This window comes from Prionailurus viverrinus, chromosome B1, assembly GCF_022837055.1.
Source record: "Prionailurus viverrinus isolate Anna chromosome B1, UM_Priviv_1.0, whole genome shotgun sequence".
Classification (NCBI taxonomy): Eukaryota; Metazoa; Chordata; class Mammalia; order Carnivora; family Felidae; genus Prionailurus; species Prionailurus viverrinus.
This window is the reverse complement of record NC_062564.1, coordinates 48,534,969-48,555,842: the sequence shown is the minus strand read 5'-3', so window position 1 is coordinate 48,555,842 and position 20,874 is coordinate 48,534,969. Positions and strand designations below refer to the sequence as shown.

The 20,874-nt window shown below is 47.0% G+C and overlaps 1 protein-coding gene across 4 annotated transcripts; it reads right to left on the bottom strand.

Annotated features, from left to right (window-relative positions):
• Window positions 1-1,530: 1,530 nt before the first annotated feature.
• DUSP26 (dual specificity phosphatase 26) lies at window positions 1,531-7,196 on the bottom strand. 4 transcript variants are annotated; one of them, XM_047856198.1, is made up of 4 exons: window positions 6,896-7,196; window positions 4,552-4,849; window positions 2,879-3,093; window positions 1,531-2,377 (listed from the first exon to the last, which is right to left on the bottom strand). In XM_047856198.1, the coding sequence occupies exons 2-4, from the start codon at window positions 4,770-4,772 to the stop codon at window positions 2,178-2,180; spliced, it is 636 nt and encodes a 211-aa protein (XP_047712154.1). In that variant the 5' UTR covers window positions 4,773-4,849; window positions 6,896-7,196; the 3' UTR covers window positions 1,531-2,177. The 4 variants fall into 4 exon arrangements, with proteins under 4 accessions (XP_047712154.1, XP_047712155.1, XP_047712156.1 ...); XM_047856199.1 differs by having other exon boundaries at window positions 4,552-4,846; XM_047856200.1 differs by lacking the exon at window positions 6,896-7,196 and adding an exon at window positions 6,223-6,556.
• Window positions 7,197-20,874: the final 13,678 nt, after the last annotated feature.

Below are 20,874 nucleotides of genomic sequence, written 5' to 3'. Positions count from 1 at the left end.
CTGACAGGGAATCGATGCATTTGGATTAGAATCCACATTCCTAAGGAAGACCTCACTCTGCCCCTTAGAATAATTTGACCCTCAATGGTAATAGAAATTTGAGGTCCCAGCTACTAGGTCCTGCTGGTCTCCTGTCATCTAGGTGTAGCTTCACGCACAGAGACCAGTGCTGGTTGCCACAATCAGATGCCTCCGGTGGCAAGGCTGGGGAGGAAACTCATGACAAATGCACTCTTGGAAACAATCAGAGCTGCTAGGCGGAAAGTAAGAGGACACAGGAGAGCCAGAGAGCTGGCTTCAAATCACAGGGAGGGACTGAGCAAGAGAAGGAACACTTATTAAATGCTGACTGGGCTCCAAGCTTTGTATTGCATATCTAATCAAATGCCCGGAGCAACTCCGTGGAAGCAGACAGAACTATGGCATGTGAGTAGGTGGGGAAGAGACAAAGCGACTTGCCCAAAGGCCCTACGAGCCATGGAGCCCAGGCTGCCAGATCTTTTGGCTTCATCTCACTACCACTGTAGCAGGACTGTGTGATGCAGGCACAGTATCAGAGCCTTTTCATGTCGAGAGCTAGTAAAATGGGGTGGAAGCTATCAAAGGTGTCCAAGGTGTCTAAGCGAGTGCCTGATGATGATCACGAAAGACTTTAAACAGGCGATTTATTTATGCCTTGTTGGAGGCTGGAAATGGAGTATTTAGGAAGGTACCTTCCAGCTTTGAGATTCTGTTTCTATACTTTGGGGTAAGATACGCTCTTCAGGCATATTGAGCGATTTCTCTTCCCTGTATTTTTCACTTTCTCTTCTGTCTCCTTCTACTCCTGCAGATATTCTGCTCTGGGACCTTGTCTTTTTTAAAAGGAGGGACGTGGGAGCTGGCAGTTTGGCAGCTGGGAGAACAGAAAGACCATACTATTCTCTCTGGTGGGTGAGTCTAAATTTTTATCAGTTTACTAAGGAGACGTTGTTACACTCTAATGAGGCAAACCTGGAAAGATTACAAGAAGAAGCAATCACATCAAGCCTCCTTCCCTCTCCTCCAACTCCTTGGTAACCAGGCAAAACCCGAACCCCTGAATGTAGGATTTAAGGCTGGGGTTGATTTAACATGGATATTCGATCCCATCACGATGGGGACTTGATAGAGAAATGAGAAATTTTTGAAAACGAAGGTATTATTTCCTATACCCCTGAGTTTGGGAATAGAGACCTATGTTAAGCTTGGCAGACAGAGGAGGGCATGCCCGGCCAGGAGCTACACCAACTGGTCGCAAGCCTGAAGTTTTTGGTCCTCTGCTGCCCCTGTGTGGACATGGAGGGAAATAACAATTCAAGATTTTGCTTGTGGCCCACGTAAAATGGGACTTGAGAGAAAAGAAACCATCCCTAAGAACTACTGGGGGTTTATGACCACTGTGAGGGAGTCAGGAACTGTGGCTATCTCCAGCAAGACGGGGGTTCCCAGAAGGGAGGTGGGGAACACCTACGAGCTGTCAATGACTTCACAAGGCTCTTCTCTTGTCCACCGTCTTTATTTCTCCTGGAGACACCTGCAGCCAGCCAAGTGAGCGACCCTCTAAAGACTCCCAGCCATGCCCTTCTGCAGCTTCTGGCCGCAGCCAGCGCCCACGGGCACAGCGCCAATCCTCCCACACTTCCTCTTCCTGTGCTTGGAGTAACACGTCTGTGGGTTTCTCCCTCTGGTCTCACAGCTTTTCACACCCTCTCTGCACCGTCTGTCTCTACACCACCATCTACACACAAGGGGACACCATCACGTTCGTGCCTGCGGCATCCCCGATTCCCTGCGCAGGCATGGGACAGAGATGGCACTTTTGTTTCGATAAGGGAGTGAGGGGGGACACTTGGGCACAATGGGGGGAAGGGGCTCTGGGTCACTGTGAGCAGCCTGGCTGGAATCCAGGGTGTCTGAATCCCAGGACTGCCGTCTACCTACACCATAGCTGCTTCCTTCTCTGGTCAGCTCCCTCCTGGGCACCCAGCACATCACCCGACCTCAATCCCCATCCCCTCCCAGCAAATAGCAGCAGTGGTGGCAGCCTCAGCCCTGTCGCTCTCCCGCCTACGGAAGACGGTGGGACATCTGGGCCTCCTCCCTCCAGCCGGAAGCCAGGGACCCTTGCACCTGGCCTGACTTCCTTTCCTCTCCCCTCATGCCTCCAGACCCTGCCGCAGCCTGCGGTCCAGGGCCAGGAGCTGCCTCAAAAAGCCCCGGTTGGGGATGATGCCTCGGTGGTCCTTGACTTTCTTGATGGCCTCCACGAGGGTCAGGTGGTGGTACAGCATGAGGTAGGCCAGGACCAGTGTGGCGGACCGGCTCACGCCCACGGCACAGTGCACCAGGATCCTCCCTGCGAGGACAGACACACGAGGCAGCTGTGGGGCTGTTGGTGGGGGGTGGAGAAGGCTAGGGAGAGAGTTGTAGGGACAGGTGAGGAGGAAGACAGGTAAGGAGGGGTGCGGGGAGACGGGATGGGGTGCAGACTAGCGGTGGGAAGAACGAAGACCCCCCCGGGAGGCCCAGACAGAATAAGATGAACAACACAGCAGCTCAGCTCAGCAACTCACAGGGAGACACTCATCACCGACAGAAGCCTGGGTCTAGCCCAGAATGGGGACCCAGGGGATATTTCCCGAGTGCGTTATCATCGCCACTCTGTTAACATTTTGGATTATCTCCTTCCTTCCTTTTCATGCATTGCCTTTTGCAAACAGTTGAGGGCATTTTTCTTTCCTTGATACTATACGCGGAGCATTTGGTCATATCATTAAAATCTCTTCCATACTTGAACCCTCGGGCTTTCCCCTAACTTAATGTCCATTGTTTCTTTCTCCCTTCTCTTCCTTCCTACCTCCCGGCTGGTTCAGTGCCCGGTGGATGAAATCGGCAGCCGTCTGGAAGTGGATGCTCATGTCAAAGGCTGGCGAGTCGTGGGCCTCGACACCCAGGTAGCGGATGCCCAGCCCCTCGTAGGCCTCCGGCGTCCCTCGCCACCTGCTGTGCGAGGCATTGAGGACGTGGGTGATGCCCAGGCGGCGGAGCTCCCGGCGGTTGTTAGCTATGTCCCTGCATTGGGTAGAGGTTAAAGGGAGGGTGGGGAAGCGAGGCTCTGGGGCGAGGAGCCCTCGTCTCCCCCCTGGCTGCTGCCTAGCTAATGTCATTGGCTCCATGCGTCTGCCTTACTTACTGATGACCCAGAGCGGGGACCCAAGATGGGCAATGACCCGGAGTCTCGTCCTTGAGCAAGGGTTGAGAGCACTGGGGAGGTTCTGCCTGGGGAAGAGAAGACTACGGGGTGGGTGAACAACAAACATGATAAAATATTGAGCGCTCTGAGGCGGCGGGGTTTGACTTGATCTATGGGAAGAATTCACCGGATCTGTACTTTGTGTAAGGAAGTCTGTCCCAGCCATGGAATCACGCTGAAGAAAGATTGAATGGTTTTCAATCATTGGCAGAGAATGATTTTCCTGCCACCGGGGTATTCAAGCAGAGGGAGGAGGTCAGTGTGGAGGCATGGATGTGGCAGAGGGAATTTGGACATCAGGTGGGCTGTTGGGCCAGCTCACATTTAACCTCCCTGGTAACCTTGAGGTGCTGTGATTCTGGCCCTTGCTCCCACACCTAGCTCCCCTGTTACCTTACGCTCTCTTTGACACCCAGAACCTTCTCATGTTTCACCAGTTACTCCACGCCCACATTTACCGTTTTATGATGTCACCTTCAGGTGTCCGTCTGGCCCACACCCCTCAGCTCAGTGGTAGACACCTCTCAGGCACCATGGCCATATCTCAGGACAAATGCCCTGTCCAGTGCAAACTCCTCAAGTAGAAAGAGCACTGAACTTGAACCTGCAAGTCCTGGCTCTGCTACTTACGCCCCGTGTGACCTTGGGCCAGTCACCACTTCTCTGAGCTTCAGTTTCCTCATCTGTAACCTGGGGATAGTGGTACCTACCTCACAAGGCTGTTGTGAAGATCAAGAGAGAAAATGCATGTGAAAAACTCCTTGTACACTGTAACGCCCTTGAGAGAGAGAGGGGAGGACTACTCTTTCCGTGATGCTCTTCTCTCCATGGCCCCCATCTTCCAGAACCTCTGCACACATCGTGGCTTTGCCTGGTCAACCCTTCAGCTTACTACCCACTTCCTGGCTCCCACTGCCTGCCTTTTTTTTCCCCCCCAGAATCACAGCACAATAGATGGAAGGTCAGAGAAGTCATCTATTATGTCCGGTTTGTAGCACTGGCACTCAATAATTAATTTTGCTAAATCAATGACATTATTACATGAACAGAGACTTTCTGTCCAGAGTTGGGTATCTTCATAATCCTCCACTCTCTGTCCATGCACCCCTACCCCTCAGTCCTCAACCTGGAACCCACAACACGAGTCAGCGCCTCCCCTCCACCCTTCTCCTTCCTTCTTGCATGCATATGTGCGCGCGCGTGCACACACACACACACACACACACACACACACACACACACGCTCGGCAGTGACCCCGGGGCTGCCAGGTACATACTGGTCTCCGAGGTAGAGGCCTGGCCAGACCTCATCGGCATGGTTACAGGCTGTCTTGCCTGTGTAGAGGAGCCTCTCCAACTCAAAGACATTGAGGAAGGGATGTTGAACAGCCGGCATCTCTTCCAGGACTCCTCTAGTGCGAACAGGAGACCTTGAGCTACTCCGGGAGAAGCGGGCCATAAAAGTCATAGACGCCCAGAGCCAGTTACCGGGGCACATCTTAGAGGTGGCGGAAACCGTGCGGCAGCTGCAGGGGCGGCTGCCGTGAGGATGCGTCCGTCTCCAGGTGGCTGCTGCTGGAGGAGGAACGGATGGGAGGCACACCTGAGTGAGCCTAGGGCAGAGGCTCCCCTTCTTGCCAACTGGGCTGGGCCCCGGGGAGAGGATCCTCAGGGAGGGAAGGGAAGCCTGGCCCTAGCAGGGGGACCTCCACAATTATTCTCTCCTTCAAGCTGCCGCAGCTCCTTTCTGCTCTTTGGCTCAGCCGCGCAAGGAGGTGGGAGAGTCACATGTCCTTGTTTACGGGGAAAGGGAGATGCCCAGCTGCTGGCTTTCTGCTCCGCCACTCCACCCCCACGCCTGACACACGTACACAAACACACACACACACACACACACACACACACACAAACACACACACACACATTTGATATTTGGGTGGCCGTGCCCACTGCTGGAGCTCCTGCCAGCCTGAATCTGGGTCTCATCTGCCTGGGGCCACAGGCAGAGAGCTTAGGGAGCTGGGATGGGAATGAGGGGTGGCTTTGGACCCACCCAGAGAGAATTAGCAGGAAGACAGCAGCAGCTGGGGCCATGACATATGCCAAGCCTGTCTCCTCAGCGCCAGAGAGATGGGCTGCTTTAACCCACTGCTGCCCTATCACTGCCTCAGAGCTAACTAAGCGTGCTATGGGAAGTGTCTGTTGGGGGACGGGGTGAGTGGGGATTAGCAAAGAAGAGGAAGTGTACATTTTTGAAAAACACTTGCTGGATGCATGCGCTAATGGAAGAAGGCGCCGATCTATGTGCACGACAGACAAACCACCCTCCTTCGATCGGCGTACAGAAATTATTGATTAAACCTCATCTCTAATGTGAGGATTTCTGAGTCAAGCGAGGCTGGAGTAGTGTGTCTGGGTGTGTTGGGGAGAGGTGGAGGCTGGGGGGTTGAAGAAGGGGGAGGCAGGGAAAGGATGAGGGATCCTGCCAGGCCCAGGAGCTCAGAGGCTGCAGTGACCATCTGTGTTGCTGTTGGAGTCAAGTGACCCCTAGGAAGGGCATGGGATTGGCAGTGAGGGGCTTAGCATGTGTGCCTCGGGCTCTGTCCCTTCTGAAAGGGCCCTTCTGGCCAGCTGGCCCTTCTGAAAGGGGAAGCCTGCGCAGCGTGGGGGAGAGAGCCAGCCTTGGAGACTCTTTCTGGGCCCTTCAGGCAGAGAGACCACTTGGCAAAACCCCCTGTCTCCTCTTCCTCCTCCTTCTCTCCCACCGTGATGGTGGGCTGGTCCCAAGGGTCCCCCTTCCTGATCTTCTGCCCCCTACACCTCAACCAAAAGTCTGGTAGGGAGAGGCCATCTTTGACCTGCACACACTCTGGGAACCCATCCTTCATGGCCAGCCAGCCCCCCCCCCCCCAGCTCTCCTTTCCCCCAGGCCATGGAAGACCATGTACCTACAGGCCTCAAGAAGCAGGGGCATTAGGATCACGACCGCTGAGGGGAGCCTGGATCTTAGGGTGTTCAGGGAGAGAGAATTTTGCAATGGCTGGGGCTGAAGAAGCACAGAAATACGGGACTATAGCCACAACCACCGCCACCACCATCATCATCATCTGCCTTGTCTCCTTAGGCCTAAAGACCCCATCAATTTATTCCCAAACCACGGTTTCTCGGTTTCTCCAAACAGGTTCTGCTGCCTGTGTGATGCTGAATGGCAAAAAGGAAGCGGGAAGGAGACCAGGTGTAGGCAAGAGCTCGGTGGGACTCGAATTCTCCCCGGGGCTGGAGAAGCCCTGTTCCGTCCCGGGGAGGGGGGGACGCCCCTCGGCCTTCTCCAATCCCATCAGCCGCTTCCAGGGGCCCTGGCCCGCGGCACCCCTCCCCCCACGTCCGCTGTGGCGGTTGTAACAGGTTCATGGCTGTCGCCCGAGCCCCGGCCAGCCCAGACAGCCAGGCGCTGAGGGAGCAGGGAGGCAGCCCGGGGTGGGGGGTAGGGTGGGGGGTTGCTTAGCCAGCTCGGCTCCCGCGTCCCCTGCCTGGGCGCTCCCTGCCCCGCACCCCGCCCCCAGCCTCGAGCCGTTAGCCTCTCGGCGCCGGGGAGGCGACCACCCCCCCGCAGTCCGGTACCTCGGTGCGAGCGCGGCGCGGGGTCTCAGTCCCGGAGGCAGATCGCAGGCGCAGCCAGCCCCACGGCCATGACTCTCCCGCCGCCGCCGCCGCCGCCGCCCCCGCCACCGCTGCGAGACCGGCTGACGGATTAGCCTCTATTTTTAAGCCATGACACGCACGTCGAAGCAGGGCTCATATCAGCGTGTGTGTGTGTGTGTGTGTGTGTCGGTGACACGCAGAGACACAGCCTCACACCCAGCGGTCCGAGTGGACGCGCAGCGTGGGCTCGCCCGCGGGTGTTTGCAGACCAGACACGGACCACAGCCCCGCCCGGTGTGCACGCCCCAGCAGACGTGTATTTTCGGAGCTGCGCCAATTACAAGGCATTTTGCTTGAAGATGACATTATACAAGTCGTCCCAGACAGCGCCTGAAACACACCCGCTCCTCCCCTGGCAGCATTAACTAATTACACAGACATGATGGTGCACCTCGCTCGTCCATTTCGTATCAAGAGCACCATGTCATAAATGACACCGATCCGTAGCCCTTATTAGCATTTACTATAGACCTCGTGTTTCACGTAACTCCGTTTGTCCTTACCACCAGTCTGTGAGATACAGAGTATTATCAGGGTCCCCATGCTAGAGAAGAGGAGACTGAGGCTCCGGGAGGCCAAGTAATTTGCCCAGGCCACATGCTAGTTATGGGCTGAGCTGAGCTTCAAATCCTGGCAGTGGCACTCAAAGGTCATGTCCTTAACTGTTCTAGATAGTGACCCCACACCATGGAGAAGGGCAGGGTGGATTTCTATCAGCTAGCCACTCCCACCAGCTCAGTTCCTGACTCTGGAAGAAACTGACACCCAAACCGCTTCATTTGTGCTTTTAGTGAGGTTTACCTCGACTTGCTTTTCTACTCTAATCACCTCATCAGTTACAAGATTGTCAACACGTGGAAGGCAAGGGCGGTGTTGGGGTCCCCAGTCTCTAGTTCACTGTGTGATGGTGGAGATGGGGGAGGTAATGAATGGCATCAGATGATGCTGTTGAAAACCAGGTAGATGGCAGACTCCAGGAGAGCTGTCTGCAGGAGGGAGGCAGGAAGTAGATAAGATCACTCTGGACCTGGTTTTAGATGAGAAGACATTAGCAACTGTAGCTGAAATCAAGATTGACTGTGTTCCCTGTGGGGGTGGGAGATGAGGCTTTGATCTCTGGGTTAGGTCAGTTCTGTGCTAAAGGGGAAGTTCCAGCACAGACCAATTTCAGTCTTCTTGGCCTTTTCCTTCTGGAGAAGCAAACTCAATTCCTTTCCATGCCTTCTTGGCTCTGGAGTTTACGTGAAGAAATGAAATCCTCATCATTTAAAACAAAGGCTTGGCCTGGGAGCGTTGAAAATGTACTCTGTCGTTCCAGGAAAAAATCAGTAAAAAATTGCCATAAGTCAAATTGTGAAAGACCACATATTACTGGACAAATCTCATTTTAAATGACAGAGTCTTTAGGGTTGGTAGGTTGAGAAGATGTCGTAGATGAGCTTGATCTCAACCTCTGGCAAGGCCTTCATTTCAACCCTGCATTTCACTTTTCTCAAAAAGCTGGAAAAATATGTTTTAAAGCATGCTATAGACCTCATGGGCAGATGTTTATGGGCTATTATAGAGATTGTCCATGGATCAACATCTTCATGAAAACCATTAAATTACTAGGAATCAACCCACAACTCAAGGGGCTTTATGTTTTTCTTTGTAACTAGGAGGTTTATTATGTTTCCAGGTGACACCAAACTAAGGACAAGAGGGGGAGGGAGGCTGGAAGAAAGAGTTAATGGGGAGAAGGTAATGGAGAAGGTAGGACAGGAGAGGGGACGAAACTAATAGACGCAGCATGTATCGATAATTTATTATCTGTCAATTCCTTGGGCTTTCACATTTATCAGCTCATTTAATCCCACCCAATTTTTAGGTGGGTGTTATTACCTTCACTGAATACATGAGGAGACTGACGCTCGACTAGATGAGTTTACTCATCCACAGCTAGTAAATGGCAGAGCACAGGTGGAAACCCAAGGCTATCTGATTCCAAACGTGTATATTTCAAGATGAGGCTGACGAATCACTTCCTTTAAAAAGCCTTCTAGATTCACTCTCTTTTTGTCTGTTTCCTTCTTTGTGTTGATACAGACATCTATCAAAGGACCTATGAATTATATTTTACTTCTATATTTCTTTAAATCTCTGCTCTCAGTACTAGAAGTCATGAATGGACACACTATATGGGGATGAACTAAGATGGAAAAATGAGGCTACTAAAAAATAGGAATAGGTCTCCAAACGGTTTCAAAAGAAATGCCTCCCTCGCCCAAAAATATTTAAATAAGAGAGAGAGGGAGAAGAAGGAGAGTGGGGGGTGGGGAAGGAAGGAAGACCAACAACCATGTGTTAAATGGTAATTCCAACTGCTACCATTAACTGTGCGCTGGGCACTACGCTAAGTGCTCTACATAGATTAGCTAATTTAATCCCATGAAGTGGATGTTATTAATTCCATTTTACGGTTGAGGAAATGGGTTTAGAGTTGTGGTAAATCTACCCTGCAGCAGCCAAGTAGCTAATACGTGGGATTTGAGCATGGATTTAAACCCATGACTGTTTTAAACCAAAGCCTGTGCCTCAAATCACTGTAGCCAGTACGCATACCTAAAGAAAAAGAATAGCAATGGCTAAAACGTACCAAGCCCTACTGCGTGTCAGGCACGTAGTGTAAGTTACATGAAGGAAGGCATTCTCAAGCCTTGAGCCCTGGGCCCTTAGGGGGCGTGGCTCTCCCCCCCGCAGGATCCGCCAGGTGCGCGTTGACGCTGGAGCGGTTGGGGACGCCGGCTGCTGCACCGCATGGCTTTCGGCTACACAAGACAAAGCAGAAGCGGCACTTGGCTTCCCGCCAACCACGCCCAAAGTGCCGCCACGCCCACCGCTCCTGGGCTCGTCCACCGGGCTCTGCTGCCAGTTTAGATGGCCTTTTCACCCGAAGGCTGCGGTAGCAAGCAGAGGACAGACAGTGGCGACTTTATTTAGCTGTGGGCGTGTGGTGTGGTGAGGGGAGGCGGGGCAGAAGACTCGAGGCGCCCCGTGTTGATTCTGACTTACTCTTCTAGTTCTCCATTCTCCCAATTCTCCCAGTGCCCGTCCTTCGGCTTCTTCCTGGGCCCCTAGTTAGCACCTTCTCTCCCCCCAGGTCCCCACGTGGGATAGGTGGGCCTGTCCTCTCCGGCGTCAGCCAGCCGGGTGTCCGGATTTCCTCTGCTGGGCTCCTGCTGGGTCTGAATTGGGGGTAACAGTCTGGGAGGTACTGGGAGGTACGCAGTCCTTTTGGTAGAGTGACAGTCTGGTTTTTGCTTCAACTCTAACGCCATCCTTCTCCACCTCTCCATCCAATGCATTCGGTAGCCCCTTTCCTTCTGGTTTACCTCAAGGTGAGCACATCTGACCACTGTGAATATTCCTTCTCTTCTAAGAGCCACACGTTATGGCAATTAGCCTGGCTTTGGAATGAAAATAAACTCTAGAGAGGCTAGAGCTCTTCTAGCAGAAATGAACCAGGACATTATTCGCAAATAAAGCAAGAATCAAAAGGGAAAATGCAGCAAATGTCCCTATTTAAAAAAGAAGAAAATAAAAAAGAAGAGCAGCTATAAATACACATTTTGAAGAAGACTGAGAAGAAATACGCCGAATATTAAAAGAGGTAATCTCTAGCCAAAGGGGAATGACAGATAATTTCTATCTTGTGCTTTAAAAACATCTACACTTCTCAACTTTTCAGCAATCCATATGAATTAATTTTCAATGTCCGTTCTATGAAATTGGTTGAGATTTTCTTTTTAGTGGCTTCCTGTGTGGCCAATTTTAGCAAATGTCCTGCACATGCTTGCAGAGAATAGTTAATCTCTGTTTTGGAATGGAAATTTCTATTTTTATTTTCATCCTATATAACGTTTTAAAATAGTCTATATCCTTATTTCTTTAATCTTGATTTATCAGCTTTTGAGAGATGGATTAAAATCTCCCAGGTTTGGGGCGCCTGGGTGGCTCGGTTGGTTGAGCGTCTGACTTCGGCTCAGGTCATGATCTCTTGGTGGTGGGTTCAAGCCCTGTGTAGGACTTGGTGCTGACAGCTCAGAGCCTGGAGCCTGCTTCAGATTCTGTTGTCTCCCTCTCTCTCTGCCCCTCTCATGCTCTGTCTCTGTCTCTCAAAAACAAGTAAATATTTAAAAAAATTTTTTTTCCCAGGTTTATGGACTTGTTAATCCCTTGGTCTAATTCTGCCCTTTTTTGTGGTCCTATATACATAACATTCACAAGTTTACAAAAAAATGATTATTTATAACTTAAAAAAATGTTTATTTTGAGAGAGAAAGAGAGAGAGCATGCCAGGGAGGGGCAGAGAGAGAGAGAGAGAGAGAGAGAGAGAGAGAGAGAGAGATCCCCAAGAAGGCTCTGTGCTGTCCGTGCAGAGCCCAACTCGGGGCTCTATCTCATGAACTGTGAGATCATGACCTGAGTGGAAATCGAGGTCTGCTCGGTCCACTTAACCGACTGAACCACCCAGGCTCCCCTATAACTTTTTTTAGTTGGTGAGTTGTCTAAAACTTTAAAAAAAAATCTTTGGAATACATGTATATACGCTTCATTTTATTTTAAGTGTAACTCGTATAAACTATTTATAACTAGGTTTAAAAAATCGCTGTTTTAATAGTGATTCTCGTTTTGTATTTATCGTGATTACTGATGTATTGAAAGTAATTTCTGCCATCTTATTTTGTGTCTTTTTCAATTTATCATGCTTTCTCTCTCTCTCTCTCACTTTTTTCCCTCCTTTCTTTGGTTGGGTTTACCTAGGTTTTTTGTTCTCTGTCAATTTTTAAGTTAAACAAAGTCTACGTCTAATTGGTACTTTCACCCTCTACGTGAAGATTTTTATTTTAATTTCCTTCAGAAATACTTTTTCTCCCATCTTTTTTGTCATTATTATCCAGTACTTTGAGTCCAGCCTTAGAAACATTTCTTTGGTAGTAGCTTGGTTGGTTGAACACCCGAGTTTTGATTTTGGCTCAGGTCATGATCCTAGGGGTCCTGGGAGACCTGCTTAAGATTCTCTCTCTCTCCCCCACTTACCCTCTCCCCCGCTCATGCTCTCTCTCTCAAAAAAAAATTCTTTGTTTTCATGGTCATCAGTCCCATAACACGCATAAAGATTGATGTTCTCTGCAGGGGCGCCTGGGGGGCTCAGTCGGTTGAACATCCGACTTGGGCTCAGGTCATGATCTCACGGTTTGTGGGTTCAAGCCCCACCTCGGGCTCTGTGCTGCCAGCTCAGAGCCTGGAGCCTCCTTCAGATTCTGTGTCTCCCTCTTTCTCTGCCTCTCCCCCACTCATGCTCTGTCTCTGTCTCTCAAAAATAAATAAACGTTAAAAAAACTAAAAGAAAAAAAATCTATGTTTTCTGCAATACTTGTAAAACAATAGCAACCCTCTGCTTACAGCTCTCCATCTGGGTCTTCCCTCTTCACCCTTGCTTCTCATCCTGGTTCCCTACTGCCTGGAAGCAAACATATTGAAAAACGCCAGGTATTTCTTTAATCTTATCTCTCTCAATAATATGTTTATATTGCTGTTTTTTGAGTTTTCAGTTTTAGACATTCCCTACTGATTTCTCACTATGAACATTGAGGATTTTTTTCTCTTTCTTCCGTCCCCCACCAAAATAGAGACAAACATCCCTCTCTTTGCATTTGTCTTTTTTTTTTTTAATTAATTTATTTATTTTGGGGGAGGGAGGGGCAGAGGGAGAGGGAGAGGGACGAGGGAGAGGGAGAGGGAGAGGGAGAGGGAGAGAAACCCCAGCAGGGTCTGCGCTATCAGCACGAGCCCAGTGCAGGGCTTGAATGCACAAACTGTGAGATCATGACCTGAGCTGAAATCAAGAGTCAGATTCAGGGCAGGTGGGTGGCTCAGTCAGTTAAGCGTCCTACTCTGGGTTTTGGCTCAGGTCCGGATCGATCTCACAGTTTTGGGAGTTTGAGCCTCGCATCGGGCTCTGTGCTGGCAGTGCGGAATCTGCTTGGGATTCTCTCTCTCTCCCTCTCTCTCCTTCCCCCACTCATGCAGTCTCTGTCTCTCTCAAAATAAATAATAAATAAATAAACTTAAAAAAAATAAAGAGTCAGATGCTTAACCAACTGAGCCACCCAGGTGCCCTCTATGCATTTGCTTTCAACAGTTATATCATAATTTTGTTTGTAAGTAGCCAGTGTGAATATAATTGTTATTCACAGTTGAACCATGTTGTTTGCTATTACTTTTCCTCTCTTGCATAACTTTGTTTTCCGTTCAGTTAAGAATTATTGTTTGCTTAATTTCCAGCAGATGTCTCACTAATTCAGCCTCACACTTTCCCCTAATTGCCTAAATCTCCTCTTGGCAAATACATCAATTACTTTCTCAGTGTCATTTGTTTTTTTGTTTTTTTTTCCCATAAGTCTTTTCTGGACCTTTCTGACCTATCCTCATCTCTACACTAGTGTAGAGCCGTTGCCCTGGGATCTCCTCTTATTCTCATTCTGGGAATTCCTTTGGCTTCTGGAAGCCCGGTTTCCTGGGCATCCTCCTGTTTTTAGTAGGATACCAGCGTGCTCAAACACCCCTGATATTCCCCTCGTCAAGAGACCCTCTCTTTTATTCTTCAGAGAGTGAGCCTCCAGTTTCATGCTGGGGGAGGGGAAGAGCAGATGCCTGATGTGCAGTGATAGATCTGTCGAGTTCACCTTGAAAGATGCCCAGTGCAGTCTGTGGGTTTCGTCCGTCTTCCGCTCACCTCTACTGACAGCTAGCGTTGCCAGTTGCCTGGCCTTTTGGGTGCTCTGTCCTGTAAATCAGATCGATCGCCAATATTCCCCAACTGACTTGCCTCCTGCTTTTCGGCATCCAGCATTTTGTTGCTGCTGAAATACTTCCTGTTCTTTTCATTCTGGTGGGTTTTATGTTTGAAAAAAAAAATCTGTTGATTGTCATTTTTTGTGGGGTTTCAGGAAGAAGCAGAATCAAATGGTAGCTTTTAATATGCTATCTTTAACTGGGAGTGCCAGCTGGTTTTTGAAAACACACACAAAATGATTGATATTGTAATTTTTTTCGCATTCAGTATTTATTTAGACTTACCAGCATATTTTAACAATTCTTCTGCATACTCTTGCTTCTTTGTCCTTTTCATCCCTTCTAGGTTCATTTTTTCTTATTTAGTATTTCTTTTTGTGAGGGTCTATTAGTAGTAATTTCTAAGTGCTTAAGTGTCAAAAAATTTCTCATTTGCCTCGACTTGTAAATGATATTTTGCCTCACTTTAGAAATTTTGGTTCCAATTTTGTTTCCTCAGCACATCAAAGATATTACTTCTTTGTCTTCCAGCATTTATTTTTGCTGATGAAAAGTCTTTTTTTTTGTTTTTTTTCAGTATTCTTGCCATGACTTTATTGTAATCTGCCCTTTTCCTTTGTTGGCTATAGAGTTTTTTCTTTGTCCTTGTAGAATGCTGGCTTCCCAAATCGTACCCAAATAACCTCTTGGTAGCAAAAAACTGTCTTTGTTGCTTATTAGAGGAAGGGAGAATGACAACTCCACAGATAGCGTCTCCACAAGACCCGACTGACTGGGATGTTGAACTGTGGTTTAAGGCAGGTCTTTCAACTCAGGGACTTGGTTGCAACGAGGTAATTATCATGATATAAGAGTTTGGGATTTGCGGCAATAGCAAGGTGAGGGTTTTGAGACAAGGCATTCCAAGAGTCTTGGAATGTGAACTCTGTGTTGATGCTTTCTTGAATCGCTGGGTCTTATGATGAGTTCCTATGATGAGCTACAAAGTTATTTGCAACTTTTCCTTTCTTGGATACGAATCAACTGGGGTAGCAAAATTATGCTACTGACGGCCGTGGAATGGGAAGGGGCCGTGGAATGGGAAGGGGCGGTGGAATGGGAAGGGGCCATGGAATAGGAAGGGCGTGTTAAAGCAGACACCAAACGATGTGGGTGTAGATAGTTTTCGTTTTCATTGTTCTCCCTTGGGGCCACTTTCAGCCTGAGCTAGAGGAGAATGGGCCGCTAGTATAGGTCTTCGCTGCTCTTTGAGGTCTCACGATCTGGTACCAAGTTTCTGGGAATGTTTAGTTCAACCTCCAAGGTTCTGAGCATGTTTGTTTCGACCTCCGTCAGCATCAGATTTCTTGCTCGTTTTGCTGGATGAGTATTTGCTCCCAGCTCTTGACTTTACACCATGTCTCTGGAGGACCTGGTGCACCTGTGGGGCCAACTCTTGCTTTGCTCATTGAAAACTCAGCCCCCCTCTTTGCCTGGTCTTCACCCCGCTGCGGGACCCATGGGTTTGTCCCTCTCTTAGCACTCTTCCCATTTCTGGTGTGTAGAGGTTTTCCTTTCTATTGCTATGTATTTTTCTCATCAACATTTTATGCTAAAGAACTCCAGTCTTAAAGAGAATTTAAAAATATAGTGAAATGAATATTCTTCACCCTCTAGATTTAACAGTTGTTAATGTTTTGTCACATTTGCTCTATTTGTGTATGTATAAACATGTTTATATAAATATGTATGTGACTTATTTCTAATTTCTTGCTGAGATATATCTATATCTATCTATATACATACACACATAATTTTCTGCTGTTTTATAAATATAAATTTATAATTAATTTGTGGACCCCCAACATCCTTTTATCTCAAATACCTTAGCATGTACTTACTAAAAATAAGCACATTCTCATATATACCCCCAGTGCCATCATGAAACCTAAGGAAATTGATAGTAATTCTTCTATGTATTTTAAGAGGTATACTCAATTTTCTCCAATTGAGGATATATATTTTTAAGTTTATTTATTTATTTTTGAGAGAGACAGAGACAGAGAGAGAGAGAGAGAGAGAAGGTAAGGGGCAGAGAGAGAGAGAGAGAGAGGGGAGCAGAGAATACGAAGCAGGCTCTATGCTGACAGCAGAGAACCCCATGAAGGGCTTGAACTCACAAACCATGAGATCATGAGCCAATGTCGGAAGCTCAATCGACTGAGCCACCCAGGCGCACCCTGAGGAGAAATTTCTGTAGCGTATTTTTTTCAACAACGACCCAATCGATGTTTACGAATTACATTTGGTTGTTAGGCCTTTGAACTAAGAATACAATCCCTCCACCATGTTTCCCCTCATTACATTGGCTTATTAGACATACCAGCCCATTGCCTTAAAGGATGTCCCACATACTGGACTTATTTGACTGTTTCTTCATAGTTCAATTAAAATTTTCTTCTACCCCTGTATTTCTTGTACACTTAGAGTTATGTCAACAGCTGTGATTAGTCTTGGGGTAATCAAGTCGGCTCAAGTCAATGGAGCATGTGATGCTTGATCTTGGGGCTGTTATTTGAGCCCCATGTTGAGTGTAGAGATTATTTCATAGGTGGTACTGTGCACTTCATATTATAACACATTAAAAATGGCTATATACTTCTAAAGTATAATTTTACATTAAAAGTATTTATGTGTTTTGAGTTGAGTAGGAATGGCAACAATTCAGTATGTGCTCAAATAATCATTTATGGTAGCAATACAGTTTTCATTTGTTTGTTTGTTTTTTAAGATTTTATTTGTAAGTAATCTCTGTACCCAATATGGGGCTCAAACTCACAACTCCAAGATCAAGAGTTGCATGCTCTTCCGACTGAGCCAGCCAGGTGCCTCTGCTCCTTTTTTTTTTTTTTTTTGGCTTTTTCTTAAGAGAACAGATACCCTACAATATAAATGTTGAATGAGTGACTAAATAAATGCAAATTTAAGGAGTATGTTCAGTTCTGGGTTGCACGAAGGGGAGCGTGGTCTAGAGAGACCATGAGGAAGATCATCTTGACATTTTTTTCACCAATGGTCAAAACCTACTGGTATTTAATTTAGCATTAATTCAGCATTTAATTCAAATCAGCGTGGTGTTTAATTCAACACTAGCTTAAGCACTGAAAGTCTCTACCGTGTGCAGGACATAGTCCTTACCTGTCAATCTTTTAAAATTCATTTTAGCAACACAGATTCCAGAGATTAGAAAATACGATCATTTGCAAAAAACAAAACAAAACAAAACACCAAAAAACTTTTACTGATGAGTAATTTGGCTGCAGAAGGGAGGACTGGAGAGAAATTAAAAGACTTTTTTTTTAGTTTATAAAGTATTCTTCATCCTTGATGAAGTCAGATGTGCTTCCACATTAGAGGCCAAGAATAGATAAATAGGACTTCTGACAGTGTTAGATCTGTTACAGAATGTTCCTAGCAGGGCACCTGGGTGGCTCAGTCGGTTAAGCGTCCAACTTCGGCTCAGGTCGTGATCTCGCCATTCCCGAGTTCAAGCCCTGGGTCTGTCTCTGTGCTGTCAACTCAGCCTGGAGCCTGCTTAGATTCTGTGTCTTCCTCTCTCTCTCTGCCCCTCCCCCACTCACACTCTGTCTTTCTCTCTCAAAAATAAACATTCAAAAACAAACCAAAACCACCCCAAAATGTTCCTAGCAATAAATATGTGTAATGAATAAATATATAGTACAGCCAGAAGCTGGGATTAATTTTCTTCAATCTGAAATAGTTTAAGTTAACTTCCACAGTTCATCGGGTCAGTGGTCTCAATGATGTCTCTAGGGATTTCCATACTTCTGATTTCAGGTTGAAAATAGGTAGCAAAAATTAATTTAGCTGATTCTTAGTCATTCATGGTGGGAGGAAAAATTAGGAGATTAAATGTATACAGACTAAACAGTTCTTTTTTTTAATTTTAATTTTAATTAACTTATTTGTTTTTAATATAATTTATTGTCAAATTGGCTAATGTACAGTGTGTAAAGTGTGCTCTTGGCTTTTGGGGTAGATTCCTGTGGTTCATTGCTTACATATAGCACGCAGTGCTCATCCCAACAAGTGTCCTCCTCAATGCCCATCACCCACTTTCCCCTCTCCCCCACCCCCCATCCACCCCCGGTTTGTCCTCAGTATTTAAGAGTCTGTTATGGTTTGCCTCCCTCCCTCTCCGTTTGTAACTGTTTTTTTTTCTACTTCCTTTCCCCCATGGTCTTCTGTTAAGTTTCTCAAGATCACATATGAGTGAAAACATATAATATCTGTCCTTTTCTGACTGACTTGTTTCACTTAGCGTAATATCCTCCAGTTCCATCCATGTTGCTACGAAGGGCCATATTTTATTCTTTCTCATTGCCAAGTAGTATTCCATTGTATATATAAACCACGTCTTCTTTATCCATTCATCAGCTGATGGGCACTTGGGCTCTTTCCATAATTTGGCTATTGTTCAAAGCGCTGCTGTGAACATTGGGTACAAGTGCCCCTATGCATCAGTACTCCTGTATCCCTTGGGTAAATTCCTAGCAGTGCTATTGCTGGGTCCTAGGGTAGTTCTATTTTTAATTTTTTGAGGAACCTCCAGACTGTTTTCCAGATTGCCTGCACCAGTTTGCATTCCCACCAACAGTGCAAGAGGGTTCCCCTTTTTCTACATCCTTGCCAACATCTGTTGTTTCTTGAGTTGTTCATTCTAGCTACTCTGCCCAGTGTGAGGAGGTATCTCAGTGTAGCTTTGATTTGTATTTCCCTGATGCTGAGTGATATTGAGCATCTTTTCATGTGTTTGTTGGCCATCTTCCTTGGAGAAGTGTCTATTCATGTCTTCTGCCCGTTTCTTCACTGGACTATTTGTTTTTCAGGTGTTGAGTTTGGTAAGTTCTTTATAGATGAGACTAAACATCCTACAATGGTGACATTCTTTACTAGTGATCCTGAGAAATTATACCTCATGAACTCACTGAGATACTTCTGCCCAGAGTTAGTGAAAGGTTGGTGAAAAGTGTATGGAAGTTCCTTGTACTGTTCTTGCAACTTTTCTGTAAATTGGAAATTATTTCAACATAAAGAGTTAAAATAAAGCCTCTGGCACCTAAGAAGAATGAGACAGATCGAATATATTTCTCCCTGGGTGCCACACGTTCATGATTGTTAATATGTTTTACTTATGTGCCCTTATCAATGCATATTTACCTTTCTCTGGATAGAATTTCAACATGATTGGTTTCTCCTTCTAAATCTGTAGGAGATTAAAGGAAGCAAATCGGAAATCTAGAATGGTGATATTTTGCAACCTAATAGCAATGCCTTCAGAAAAAGGCAAAAAAAAAAAAAATCCAAGAATTAAAAAACGTAGAGGCAGATAGTCCCCATACTTCAATAGCTCCTCAAGCATTGCTGTTTTATGGGATTGCAAAAAACTGAACGATGCATGGATATTGATTAAGGAATTCATATGTGTAAAGCAATTAGAATAGTGTCTGGTGCATGGTAAGCACTAAATAAATATTCGGCTATTATTAGGTTTATCAGGATATTCTTGTGTTGTCACACAAAGGATAAATTCAGCTCTTTTTTTTCTAAGAAGGCAAGCAACTTTGCAGTATATTGTGTTGGATGGTTGAAGGTGATGATGAAAGTTTGGTGCCTCTCCTGTGCTCTAGAAAAATGTAGACCCAATTTTCCTCCCCCTCCCCCCCAACCGGCTTGCTACTCCTTATGTAGCGTGTTCTGTTAGGCAGTGGCTGTAGCAGCTATGTGGATGGGGTGGGGGCTGTAACTCACACTCCAAGGCAGCATAGACTATTCCAAATAGTTTGAAAGTAATCGAGGGAAACAGAGGAGAGGAAGGGGGATAAAGCAGGGAGGAAGGAGTGGAAATGGATGATAGGGAAGCAAGCCCTCAGCTATCTAGGAAACTCAGCTGTTCACAATGAGTCATTTCCTTCAAGTTCGGCTGGCATCTAGGACTTCTTTCCAAAGATGGAATGAAAGGTTTTGTGTCTAGTAAGGGAATTTCAGAGCCCAAGAAAACAGGAGTAAATAAAGGAACACAGTGCTTGAGTATTGGCTCTAGGCCATTTTCACTGCCTGTGGCAAACCACCTAACCTCACGGAGACTTCCCTCCTCACCTGTAGATGGAGTATTCTGATTTCTACCCGGCGCTGTTGACTTTTCAGGGCTGTTTGAGGCTCTTAGGGAGGTCATCTATGGTGACCACGTTTCCTGAACCAAGAATCGAAAATGCATGATCTGACAAAAGCAAGGGTATGTGCACAGGATATTTGTAACTGTGTTGCCTCAGAAAATCCAGGACTTGTAGGGATAAATGAACTGGGAGAAAAAAGCAAAAAAAGAAGCGGTTTGGGGTTACAAGCAAGAAAAAGAGATCTGGGAGGAATTCACCTCTCCAGCCACTGGAGGCTGCTCTGGTTTTTCTTATAAGTAGCTCCATGCAGCCAACATGCTTTATTAGCCAAGGAATCTTAACACTGAACACTGAGGAGCAGAAATAGGAAAGAAAGATGATCGAAGGAGAAAACTGTGGACAAGAGCTCTTCGTCCCTGGCAGAAGAAGGATGACTCATGAAGAGGGCATCTCCTATGAGGGCATAACTCCTTATGAAAGTCCGGTGTGTGTTGGTAGGGGAGGAGGGGCTCCTGGGTGTGTCTGAGGGTTAAGCTTCTGACTCTTGATTTTGGCTCAGGTCATGAGCTCATGGTTTGTGAGATCGAGCCCCAAGTCAGGCTCCGTGCTGAGTGTGGGGCCTGCTTGGGATTCTCTCTCTCCCTCCCCGCTCGCTCTCTCTCTCTCTCTCTCTCTCTCTCTCTCTCTCTCTCTCTGCCCCTGTCCTGCTCATGCCTTTTTTCCCCTCTCTCTAAGTAAATAAACTTAAAAAAAACAAAAACAAAAACGAAGTCTGGTGGGATAGTAGGTGGGCTCAGCTATGTGACATCTGACATTATGGAACTCAGGTTTCCTCTTAATTAGAGAACATAAGGGGACAGTAAATACCTCTGAGGGAGAGGTGTC

Coding starts and splice junctions, on each gene's coding strand:
- DUSP26 (XM_047856197.1), bottom strand. CDS start 6,248: ATGCCCCTGCTTCTTGAGGCCT. Junction 3,094..4,551: donor GGCCTCTACCTCGGAGACCA/GTATGTACCTGG, acceptor TACCCAATGCAG/GGACATAGCTAACAACCGCC. Junction 2,378..2,878: donor GGCACTGAACCAGCCGGGAG/GTAGGAAGGAAG, acceptor CTGTCCTCGCAG/GGAGGATCCTGGTGCACTGT.